Below are 12,876 nucleotides of genomic sequence, written 5' to 3'. Positions count from 1 at the left end.
TGATAACAGCTAAGGGGGTAAATGTAGTTAATTCACTGACAGAATCAAACACAAACAGAGAACTGATTTGACTCATTTGCACTCAGTAGAAGGCGTGTGACTTCTTTACCAACACGTACAGCACAGTGTCACTATCACAGGTGCTGTGTTGAGCTAAGTGAACAAAAGGCTGATAAGCATCCCTGTCTATGACACAGAGGATGTAACGGCTGCAGTGTGGTGCTGTCACATACACGTGGTCACTTTATCTATACTACCCATTACAAAGAGAAGAATATAATACTCCAACTCACACAGCACCACCCTGAAAGACGTAGAGTAGTAATGGTAATAATAACTGCTGCAGAATCCATGTCTCCTTGTTTTGTGTCGGCTCCTGCTTTCTAGAACAAACTCTAAATTGTGGTTAGGATAATAAATGAATGGATAATGCCAGCATGTTTGAGGTGCATATTAGGAGCATTTATGTAGTTCCTTTATGACTTTAACATACTTATTAGGACATCAGAAGGTCCCGGACAGTCCTTTACCTCATGCACAGACATTTGTGATTTCAATTTGAAGTTCTTCTTTCTATGTCAAAAACGCACCATTTTGTTTCAGGGTGGGCTGTGATTGGTTGATCACGTTGCTGTAAGCACGTTTCAGTTGCAAGTCAGAGCAACTGAGCTTCACTAGGTAAAGCTGCAATCCAGAGATGTTTTCTTGTTTGAGTTAGGGAATGTGAGTCTGTGACAGTTTGACTTGCAGCTTCGGGTCCGTCTCAGGTGCAAATAGTGAGTGACCTTGTTTCTGATTGACCTTGCTGACCTTGTGTACTGTGCATGGCTGTAGCAGAAATGCTCAACTTAGAGTATTAAAGATGTCTGTGAAGCTTTGCAAACGGGTAATACCAGTAGTAAATCTATGCAGCAGTGTGTGTGGTGGTATCTCATTCCCCTTCACACACTAACCTCAGACTTACAGTACAGACAAATATAAAATCCTGCTGTGGGAGAAATATTCTGTGCAGAGGTTGGTGGAGTGGAACAGGTAGAGATGCTGTGCAGGCCTGCAGGTCTACAAGCGAGGCCTCAGGTCATGTTCCATCGATCTACAGATTATCTTTGTATAGGAAAGTGCCTTATGCAATAACAGCAAAGTGATTTATAAGACTGTTCTGGCATTCAGATCCTTATCACAACCGCACTCACCTTCTGTGACAGACAGGAGAAACCACACAGAAACACGGCACTGAGAAGGAATAGTTTTATTTTGGTCACGACGAAGAACAGTTCCATTACAAAATGAGAAAATCCACAGTTTGAGTGAAGCAACAGTTAAAACAATGATGGAAACATAAAATACATTTCTACTGCACGTCACATTGTGATTTATGACAGTTGAGGAGTAGCTCGGTTGAACTGAGGTTGCTTAGTGCTACATGCTATGGCTGGGAACAGAAAAAGCTTTAGCCACACACCTGTGTATTCCACTATTGCACCACCCTCCCTTAAATTGTCTTGGAGCATTGAATAACTAAACACTAGCTTATTGGCTGACAACTTGTCAGCAGCTTAATGTCATTGAAATGGTTACAAAAGCTCTGATAGAGCTGCTGGGCATCAGCAGTCAGCTGCAAACAAAACGCCATGTAGTTCAGTGTCTGTGCTCTGCTGTGCCAGAGGTCTGCCTGTCTGACCTCTGTTCTGGTTTAGTTCAGCTGGTTACCTTTCCAACTTGCATTGCAGTGATGAGCAATGAGTCACAAATATCAAAACCCAAAATATAATGCAATGAGTTCATTACAGCTGTTATATCTATCGCTCTTTCACATGCCCACTTTATAACAGTCAGCATTGTTATAGTGAGCAGTTGTACAGCCAGACTTTACCAGCACCACGTCCTGTAGCAGACTGAGTTAGCATCTAGCCTCAAATGAAAGTGAAACATTTAGCTGCTTAAAGGCTAAAATGCTACTAATAAAATATTATATGACACCATTTATAGAACAGTGAATATTGGAATGGCACATGACTCCAAATGAATGCTAATATTAACATCTTTATCATATCATAACAGTGAGATAATTAGTTTGAGGAGTGGATTTTACTGCTTGTTGTCTAGTTCTTCTGCATCCAAATCTAAACCCATCTATTAAAATGGACCTGTTATAGCTGCATCAATTTGGACCTTTAACATAAAAATAGACTAAAGCTCCAATAATTAAAGACAGGAAAAAATGCATCTTTGTACCAAGGCATGCATTTCTCATGACACACAACAAGCGCACACTGACAGAAGATCCCTAACTCTTACAATAACTCTATATGTTACCTCCTTAATTCCAGATTGTGCAGCTCATAGCAAGTGGGAAGTGTGAAGGTTTGTAGCTCAAACTCTACTTTATCAAACCTACTGTAAAAACAGGACAAATCCAGTTGCTATTGGATTCTTCCAGGCTGTAGAAGTATTTCTAAACTCAGTCCACCACCTAGTAAGGCTGCAACAAACAGCAAGCAGCTCTACGTTGAATATGCATGTACCGGAGTCTCAGCTCAACCAGGGTGTTTATGAAATATATGAACTTCATCACCCTCCAGTTACTCAAGGGAACTTCTCTTATGCTTGACAGCAACAAATGTCAGTGTTATCCATCAAGAATCTGTCGTTGCATAAATAATAAATTAGAAAGCCACCCGATCCTGTTTTGGGACATAGTGTAAAGTTAAACCACACAGCTTAGGCCCATATAAAAGCAAATATCCAATATTATTCCCAATGCACTGTGAAGTCAACACAGCAGATAAAATAAGCCTGCAAATGTGCAACAAGCTGCATGTTAGCATTTAATAATTAGATAAACCACTCTTTAGCTCACTAGCTCCTCTGCATCAGTTCAATACTTTAAACTTGCAGCTAATATTTGCAATATATACAATATATAAAAAGCAGAAATATGACATCTCTCTCAGCAAGACAGCAGGACAGTGTGTTTGCCTTAACAACTCCTCCAACTCATCACACATTTCTCTTAGCTATGAAGTTATGGAATGACGAGAATTCTTTAAAAGTCACACTCAGCAAAGCAGCTCCACTTTGGGTGGTGTGCATGAGCTCTTTATAAAGTTTAAATCCTATTTGTCCTAATCATGTAAAAAATAATGTCTAAAGTAAAGTCGTTAAAATCAGTTTTCACCTTTACCTCCAGTGAACATGACCTGCACTAACACAGAGTCACGATGAACAGTTCAGGTTGCGGCTATAATTAAATCTACAGATGTAAAGTCTTTGCACAGGATTTCACATGTTACCTCATAAAAAGCTCATGTGTTCCACACCAGGCATCGTTTGCTTCTTTTTCTTTGACAGAGCGGCGTCTGCATCAGTTCTCTGTGGTTTCAACGTGAATGGAGGACAGGCTCTTTCCCATGCTGTGGAACAGCGGTGCTATGAACATGTCTGTCAGACTCCTCCACACTATCTGCACTGACGGCAAGAGCATCAGGAAGCTCTGGATCACCGGCATCACCAGCCTGGAAAGACAAGATCGAACGGTCACTGAGGAACAGATGAGGACAGACGGATTGACACCATGCTGCATCTGTTATTGTGCTTGTTTGCGTGCCCGTGTGGACTTGGGGTTTGGACTGAATGAGCTCTTTCACCCTTTATTTCTAACCCTTGATCAAATGAGGTGACCTAAAGGAGGTTTCATTCAAATCACTGACATTTCCATCACACGCTTGCTTCTCGACTCACACTTCTGTGCCTGTGCCGTTCTTAAAGCTGCAATATGCAACTTTGGAGAATCAAGTTCGCTTTAGCATGAGACTTGATATCAATCATAATATGTACAGCAGCTTTAAAGCTGACAGGTTTATTAACTTCTATCTCAATGATGTTTTCCTGCAGCATTGTGAATGATGACCAGTGTGTGTGATCTCTCTTCTTAACATTCAGTCTATTGATGAATACCTGAGGCTCTTTCCATCAAACACTGTGGTGGAATCATTTCTAGCTTGTGATCTCGCCTAGGTGAAAGGCCATGTGAAAGAAACTGTGCAGCACTCTATCTGCATCTGAAGAATGTCCCGTTCTGGTCTGAAAATAGGCTTCAATTGCTGCTTGAATGCCAGCAATCTGGCAAAGGGCACGGGGTGGTTTTTTTCCACACCAGTGGAACATTTCTTCCAAGTTTCCATAGAGAGCTAATTCTGGGCATAAAATGTTGTTTCATTAGCTGCTAATAGACGAACACTTTGGGTTGTGGTTGGGAATGTATGTGCATACATAGCAAAAACCTGGAAGCACCCAGTCAGTGTCGCTGCAGGTGAACTCAGCTGACTGAAAATAAAAACATAATTGATGACATCATTTTTAAATGTTGTACTACATGTGATGCTAACTGTGAAAATAGCTTGTGTCAATATTTGTCTAAAGAGCCAGAACAGGAATGCTGGCAAGTAGCAGTGAGCCCCTGAGGAGAAGTCACACAATGTTTCTGTTACTCACAGGGATTTAATGCTCAAAATAGGCCTCTGATTGATATCAGCATCCGTGAATGGATAGGAAATGTTTTAGTTTTCATAAAACATCGATATACAGTATTTGGTGTAAGGGTATCCTTTGGCACTGCGCCAGAGACCAAAAATTGAACCTCAAAATGCACTAAACCGAAATTTGCGCTTTGATGCACTTTCTCCTACCAGATGTGGATGCAGCTGAGCACCCCGAAGACCAGTCCGAGGATGAAGGCCATAGGCACGGCCAGCAGCGTGGTCAGCAGGCGGTAAAAAACAAATTTCACCAACTCAAACACGGCGTGGCTTCCTATCCATACTCTGTCGAAGCTGTGCGCGGAGATGGGCTCCGCGATGACATCTTCAAAACCAACCTGTCGGATCAAACAAGATTTCAGAGAGACAGTATGCACAGAAAAGATCAGGGAGCTGTGTAGAGCGGGCAGGAAGGTGCCTGGAGATGATGGATTGACGCGCAGGCAGCGACTTCCAGGTATTCACGGTGCAGATTAGCACTCGCACAGTATATCACATGAAAACAATAAGGTCATCTTGCTTGGTGCCCTTGATAATGCACCTTGACAGCAGCAACCCTTTGTAGTTTCACTTTCAAAGAGTCATTCCACACAATGTTGCGACTTTACCTTCAAGTGCGAGTTGATGTCGTTTGGATCTCGGTCCGGCGCCGCTGAATACACCGTCCCCTTCTTTGACAAAATGGGCTCTATGGATCTGTTGAACTCGTCTTCGTCCATAATTATGCTGGTGTCCAGTTTCTCCTTCTCCAGACCCATTTTGTCGGGCAAACGGTGCGCGGACGGCAGCTGGAGACGGTGCGCTGTGCGCTCTGTGCCGGACTGAGCGGCACCCCGCCCCGTATGGAAAGCAGCGCTGCGTGGGGCAGAGGAGACACAACAAGTTCAAAGTTACTTTCCCAGTTCGCTTAACAGTCCAGGGATGATGGACACTACTGTGAACTGTAGAGGTCTCAGCTCATGAGCCAGGGAAACGCAGGAGCCCTCAGGGTTTGATGCCAGCTGACTACACCAACCCTCTGTCATGTGATTAAGCTTGATAAGCAGCCGAGAGCAGAACCTGCAGAACAGTTTTAATAGTAAAAATCCTTTAGAAGTTAGTTAATAGTAGTAGTTAATTAACATAAATGTAACCACTTATGATACAGATTCAGTTTCCCCCAGGCCAGAAACACCCACATGTTTATTTTCACAACACTTTGTATCTACAAACCTCTGGTTGTGACTGTTGCTTTAGCTGAACACACTGTTCCACCTGTTCAGTTGATTTACCACAAATTCTCTTTTCTCTGTACTTTGGGTCTGTGTGGATTTATTGCTCTGTGGCTGCTCTCAGGCTCAGTTCACACCAACCAGCCAACATTGTTAGAATAACTTCAGGTCTTCTGATCTCTAAACAGGAACCACAACAGGAAGGCGTGTTCCTCAGGCAGCCAGTGTTTCTGAGGGACGAGGTTTAACACGACGCAACATGTCTGTTTATGGCTTTTATAAATATAGCTAATTGTCGTAGTTAAGTATGGTAAGACTGAGGTGCACAGGGTCTTCACATTACCTTACTGGAAATACAGCTGCTGACAGCATGTGGCTGAACTTTCCATGATATCTACTCCTACTGTATCTAAATTAAAGCCACTTGTTAAAATATCAACAGATAACCCCTTGACTACGCACGCTTTAACACGGTCTTTTCTTATTTACTGATTATTTTACATGATGGAAATGCAGCATACGTTTTCCTCTGCAACTCTACAGCCTCTCTGCACTAAAACAGGAATAAATACCTGAATGTTTTAGCTATTGGCAGTGTTGTGGCTGAATAACCACGTCTCGCTCAGTGCTGCCACTAAGTGACCATGTCATGTAATTACATGAAAACCTCTGGCAGCACACTAGCAAACTAAAGTTTTCACATAATGTACAAAAAACCAAATCACGTTACATTCACAGGATGTGTTGTTTTTATCAGATTTATGGAAACAGCACTTTTGTGCATGCCAAGCCTTCTCACCTTCAGTATTCATACAAACAGATACTTGCTTGCACAAAGTTATGTAAACAGGTTTTGAAGAAGCTCTACTGTAGGTTGCTTGCTAACCTACAGGGAACTGGATATGGGTGTCACTGTTGATGTGTCACCAGTGAACAGAGGCAGAGACAACTGGTTGAGTAGATGTGTCAACATTTTTAAGAGGCTGGTTTTCTAACTACAGCAATGACAAAACAGGAATTCTCGTCACAATATACCATAAGAATACAGCATCAGTTTCAATGACTACACTTATTTTCCTAATGCTGATCTTAGGCCCGATACCAACATAGTCAGATCAGCACAGGTCTGTGGTTTAGCCAGTAAAATGCTAATTCTATTAGTAAAAAGGCCAACCTGCCAGCAGCCCTGCACTTTGCATGTCATTTGTTGATGCGGCAGGTCCAGCATCCTGCCTATGGAGGGGTAACCTGTAAACAATATCCTCTATTGTTTAGACCTTGGCTGGAAATATGACACAGAGACAAAAAAAGTAGGACAGGACTGTGATTGAAAGCAAAGCAGAAACACGGCAGACAGAACAGAGTGATGTTGGGTATTCAGAGCAATCAGAGTGATCACTGGCCCCAGCGTGGCCACAATACAACACTACAATCCACCTGGATTAACACACAGAAGACAAGCATTCAGTGGGAGGGGGGCATGGCTGGTTGGCTGCCCTGTGGGTGAGAGGACAGTGTTGACAGGACAGAATGTGAGTGTGTGAAAGAGAGCAGCAGAGGAAGTAGTTCTCGTGTTACAGTTCGGATACCGACAGTGTGGAGAGGTAGATTAGCTGCAACGGTTCCTTCAGTCTGTCCGTGCACCATATTTTTATCATTCACATATTGGTTTTCGTTATGTCTTCACCTTCTCACTTTTGATATTACGTCACAACGTCTATGCTCATGGTTGCAGGAAGATATATCACTTCATCACTGAGTGGTTCCATGGTGTAATGGTTAGCACTCTGGACTCTGAATCCAGCAATCCGAGTTCAAATCTCGGTGGAACCTGTGTATTTATTTATGGGACTGCAGTTAACCCAGCTGGTAGAGCAGTAAAAACATTTCACACACTCACAGTTGGACAGTAAAGAGACAACACTGAGCAGGAAGTGCTTTATTTACCAGTTAGCTCAAGTTCAAGTCCATCCTTGTTTGAACCTGACCTTAAAATACCTTCATTCTCTGGCTCACCATAATACCAGGTCGTGCATACAGTAAATAACCTGTTATCTTTTTGTGTTTCTAATTTTATTTAACTGATTCCAGTTTTAAATGGTGGATATGTTGTATTTGCATGCAAGTGATGAATACTAATTCGCTACAGGCATTACCGGCTGACCTTCCTCTGGCCTACAATCCTGCAGGTAATAGAATTAATTCACCAAACAGCCCCATTCCCTTGAGGATCTGCATCCTGGTGTGGCGTGGAACACTTCCTCTGACTTCAAGAGGAACAAATGCATATTTGTTCAGGAGTTTCCAAGAGGAACAATGATATTAGCGCACCCGCAGTGCAGAGGGATTTCCTGTTACACCCAAAGGACCCTCACCTCTGTGGACTGAAACGCACAGCCTTTAAAGACAGTGAGGAAAAAGCCTTGACTTGTGAGAATACTACATGAGCCGGTGTGCACACTTTAAGTGGATTGAAGGAAGACACCTTCTCCACCTCGAGATGTGTTTTACATTCCAACACTCTAATCATTAAAAGTGCTCTGACTTAATCTGGGATTTCATCATACAATAGTTTCAAAGGAATAAAACAAATGAGAATAAAACAGAAAAGACCAGCAAGACAGGATCGTTCCATCAGCACATGTACAAAAGCTGCTAACCTAGAGCTCATTTTAACTGTTAACTCTTATTTAAAGCTTTTATTTATCGCTTAAATCTAGAAATTACTTGAACATTTTGATTTATTAGAGAAAATCAACTCAAATTGCTAAAATATTTGCGTCACGATAACATCCTCTAGAATAAGTCCTGGATTTGTCTCTGATCTGATCCAAACCAGAAACGCTGTATGATAAATGACTCAGATCGTTGTATACATAAACCTGAAATTTCCACCGCTGTGATAAATGAATATATATCGTGTCAGGACACATGTATTTAGCAAGAGTTCATCTGATGAAGCAGGTTTGTCTTAAATAAAATGTATAAAAGCAGAACTTGTGTGATGTTCTTAGCCTGTGTGAATGTCTATATTTATGTGGGAGCACACACACGTAGTATATGTAGTGTTTGTATGAGGTTGTCTGCTTAATGTAATTCTGCCATGATTGTTTGTGAATGCCTGCACAGCGGTATGTGTGTGTTTCTGTCAGTTCAGGTGTGTGCAGCCTATTCTGGGCTGATACATACACAGAAGCGTCTGTTGTGGAGATCCAGAGGTCGTAGCTGGTAGGTTCCCCGTTTCTCCCTAGTTAGCTGCATCTGATCTTTCCCTAAATTAGTTTTGGTTTTTAGGTGAGAGAAGTGGAGGGAACCAGTTGGGCATATGACATGCACACTGGGCCGTCTCTGAGAATGACTCATTCAAAATTCTTTCCACTAATAATGAATTTTACTTTGTGGCACAGGGCTGCAAGTAAAGGAACAAAAATGATTATATCTAAATTTTACCAAGGCCTCGTTATGGGGAATATACACAGCAAACAGTACAGCTGTAATAATTAAAATGAAACAAAAGTACACATGTGCAAAATAAGACCGGTCAACTCCACTGATACACAGAGAAAAAATGATCACTTCAGTCTGACCTTCATTGAACTGTACTAGTGTCTCCTGTTTTATCTGGTAAATCTTTCTAGTTGAGTCTCTTTGTCAACGTCAAGACATCTGTCATTCACAGACAGACTTGTAGCGAGCCTGAGCACCTTTAATCACTCCTGGCAACATAACCTGAGCATGAGAAGCTGATTGAAGCACTGAAGCACTGACTTCTTGCTTCACCACAAACTGACATTTTGTGTTTCTACAACGTACTGTCTGCACCAAAGTTGGTTCAAGAAGCTACTAATTATGGCCAGACACACATTGTGTGGAGCAAATGAGATGATATGCATAATGCAACCCTGGGTTCTGAGTTGTTTAATAAAATCTAGAAATTGTCACTTTCATACAGAGCAGTGAGAGCGAGTTTTACTGTGAACTAGAGTAAACTACTTTCAATATAATTAAGAAGTGTCCTATTAATTATTGTGCATAAGATCGAGCTGCCTCGAATTGCACAGCTCTATAAGTCCTTTTTCATGTGGTAATTTTAGGCTTTCAACAGTAGAGGTGTAGAGTAACTAACTACATTTACTTAAGTACTACCCTTCACAAAATTGAGTACATAATTCTTGAGATAAAAATTTAAAGCAGAGTTTGTGTACTTCTACTACGTCTGGTCATCAGTATCTTTATAGCAGGTTTTCTTTGCTAGTTCACAGTAAAAGTACTTAGTTACCCAGATTCAGTATTGAATTTAGCAGATACTACACAGTCTCTGCACCTTTTTTCCCATTTAAAGTTCGGATGTGGTTGATGGATGGATGGAGACATGAGAGCGGGAAAAGGACTGTTTTGGTTTTGGAGGGAGGAATGTCCTGACAGGCCCCAGCATACTGAGGCTCTGACTGTCACATTCGTTCTAACTGGTGGAAACATTTCGCCAGCGCCTCTTTCCATCAAACCATTTTCCAAAACAGCTTTGATTTAACCTGTAAACTTGTGTCTGTCAGTGTCACCTGTCTCTCTGCTCTCAATCTGACTCACAGTTCTTCTGGGATCTGACTCCAAATCAAATGTGGGTCATACCTGGATTAGAACTTAATGACAGTCGTTATTAATCACAATAACATCTTTATAGAACAAAATATACAGAGAACACATTCACCTTTAAATGAACCTGCGTCTGTCAATGAATTCTATATGATATGGTTTTAGTGTATCACCGGTGCATTAGTATCTCCTGATATGAGTCTCTGTTTACTCAGGTTGCCTCGATGCTCATGGGTTCTCATGGTGACGCTATTTCCTGTTGTTTTGTAGGAAGTGAGCAGGCACCATCCGCTGGCATGACCAGCTCAAAACAAACACCATAAAAACTGATGGGAGCTGTTTTCCTTTTGCATTATAGCTTGAGGAGCAAACATGAAGCCCTGCTGATGCAAAGATACTGTAATATTTAAAGTATACCTCCTTAAAGAAAGAAACCAGGTTTGTAAATGTTTTATTAAATTATGTAGATCGCACAGTGGGACAGTGGAACTGTATTGGGCCTGAAATCTGGAAATAAATGGAAATAAACTGTCGTTTTGCAGCTTCATATTTTCCATTTGTTATTAATTATTACAAGATTGTTTGTGCTGTGCAGAAGTTCACTGGTCACATCTTAAATTTAAACTTTGCACATCATTTAAAACAAAAATACCCATTTAAGTTTTAGTGTTTACTTGAACCGCGTCACCAAATGTGTGAAGGAGTAGAGCCAGACACACATGAAGTATGCAAGAATGTGAGATTATGGAACTGAACAAATCAACAGTATTACAACATAATTATAATTATTTTCTTTTCTGAGTTAAAGTAATATGCTGGGACTTGTAATCATACTTCCACTACAGTTGTAGAACTGTGCAGTAGCTGAACAAATTAGTTAATTAAGGTTAATATTTCTCTTGTTTAACAATGACATTATTGTGTGCAACCATCTAACAAACCAAACCACAGAAAAATCTCTAATTAGTTTAGTTGTTCGATCGTGTTTCAGGTAGAGTCCAGATTGCTGTGGGAATTACCCATAAAACTGTCTCTTTTGTCATCACCTTGTCACCCTAAAGGCTTCATAACTCTAAAAATGGAAACTATGTGAGGCCATATTTTCCATTTTTGGAGCTACGAAGCCTTCAGGGCAAAGACTCGAGCAGGAGAACTGTGTGCACCTGTCACTGCTTTTTCTCCTTCACTGAAATATAAACACTCTGCAAGTGCAATGACCCCAAGGAGAAAATTATTGTTCATGTGTTTGATTGAGTTATTACACTCATATTAGGGAAACTACAAAGTCACTAATGCAGCGAGCATCTCAAAGAGAAAATGGCAACAATATCATTTACACCACATTCCTACTAATCTGTTGGGAACACCCTGTCATCCCAGTACTGATAGAGATTTCACGCCTTGTGCCAAAGGGATGTAATTTCCTCTCATGGATGGCAGACAAAGAATTACTCTCTTAAGTGATGAGTGTTGGCTCCAACCAGGTGGAAAGCACTGATGTTTTTTTCACCTTCCTTGATGAGGATTGTGTAGCTGGAGATCACGTGAACATGAAGGATGACAGCACTGGAAGGTATGCAGAGCAGCTGTTGGATCATGCACATGCACCACACTGGTACAATGTTTCTAGTGTTGAGTCAGCCGGAGCCCGCAGACCCACTGTTAACTGGCAACCTTTGATTCTGTTTTGAAGAAAAGCACTTAGGCATGAAAAGAAAAACAGTGTAGCTTCAGGTTAGTGTGTCTACTTTCATTCCAGGAGACATGAGACATTTGGTGTTATTAGATAATCAAAACCGGTGCGAATAAAATAACTTTAACTATTTGAAATAAGATTGTTTTCCTTTCACGTGTGCAACACTTCATTTATTAGCAATAAATGCTGGCCTCGCTTAGTGCTGCCACAGCTTAAGGGCAGAGACACACCAAGCTGACATCAAAGAACCTGCAGTGACAAAGGCAGACTGTTGTGTCGCCTCACGTTGCTTCATATGGACCAAAAAGTAGGACACACAACAAAGACTACAGCCAACAGCCAATGGGCATGTACGTTGTGCAGCTGCATGAGAGGGAATTCAAACAGGGAAAGTGGAAGATGGCGTACGATTGGACAGTTTCTTGACTTTTGTTCCATAGAGAAATTGCAAATTGCACTGGTGTTGTTAGTCTTTGGTCTCTTCACCAAGCAGAACAGTCAGTCAGAGTGGTCTATCTCACCAACAGGATCCAATTCAACTGCACTGTCTGAAAAGCGGCTGAAAGGTGATTAGTGAAGTTGGTGTGGGAAACAATAACTGAGGAGACGGACGCTCATGATGTGTCATGAGCTGAAGTTAGTCCGTTATGATATAATACTGTGTAAAACTCACAGTAAAGAGTGTTTCACATCTTTATCAGATCATTAATTCTGCTCCGACTGGTTTTCTAACAGAAAAGCCATCACTCCTGGATGTCAGGCTTCATCTCCAGGCAGCAGCAGCAGAACAGTAAAACCTTTGTACAAATTGAGTCAGAGGTGAAAGTGTTTATGAAAT

The 12,876-nt window shown here is 41.4% G+C and overlaps 1 protein-coding gene and 1 non-coding gene across 3 annotated transcripts; one reads left to right on the top strand and one right to left on the bottom strand.

Annotated features, from left to right (window-relative positions):
• Window positions 1-1,234: 1,234 nt before the first annotated feature.
• cav2 (caveolin 2) lies at window positions 1,235-5,861 on the bottom strand. Of its 2 annotated transcripts, XM_026366545.1 has the most exons (4): window positions 5,751-5,861; window positions 5,147-5,597; window positions 4,689-4,876; window positions 1,235-3,515 (listed from the first exon to the last, which is right to left on the bottom strand). In XM_026366545.1, exons 2-4 carry the CDS (start codon window positions 5,294-5,296, stop codon window positions 3,365-3,367), a joined length of 489 nt encoding a protein of 162 aa, XP_026222330.1. In that variant the 5' UTR covers window positions 5,297-5,597; window positions 5,751-5,861; the 3' UTR covers window positions 1,235-3,364. The 2 variants fall into 2 exon arrangements, with proteins under 2 accessions (XP_026222330.1, XP_026222329.1); XM_026366544.1 differs by lacking the exon at window positions 5,751-5,861 and having other exon boundaries at window positions 5,147-5,650.
• A 1,649-nt stretch (window positions 5,862-7,510) lies between these two features.
• trnaq-cug lies at window positions 7,511-7,582 on the top strand. The gene has a single exon. It is a non-coding gene; the product is annotated as a tRNA-Gln (tRNA).
• Window positions 7,583-12,876: the final 5,294 nt, after the last annotated feature.

This window comes from Anabas testudineus, chromosome 6 (assembly GCF_900324465.2).
Source record: "Anabas testudineus chromosome 6, fAnaTes1.2, whole genome shotgun sequence".
Classification (NCBI taxonomy): Eukaryota; Metazoa; Chordata; class Actinopteri; order Anabantiformes; family Anabantidae; genus Anabas; species Anabas testudineus.
Note: the sequence above shows the minus strand (reverse complement) of the source record. Positions and strands in the feature narration are given on the sequence as shown.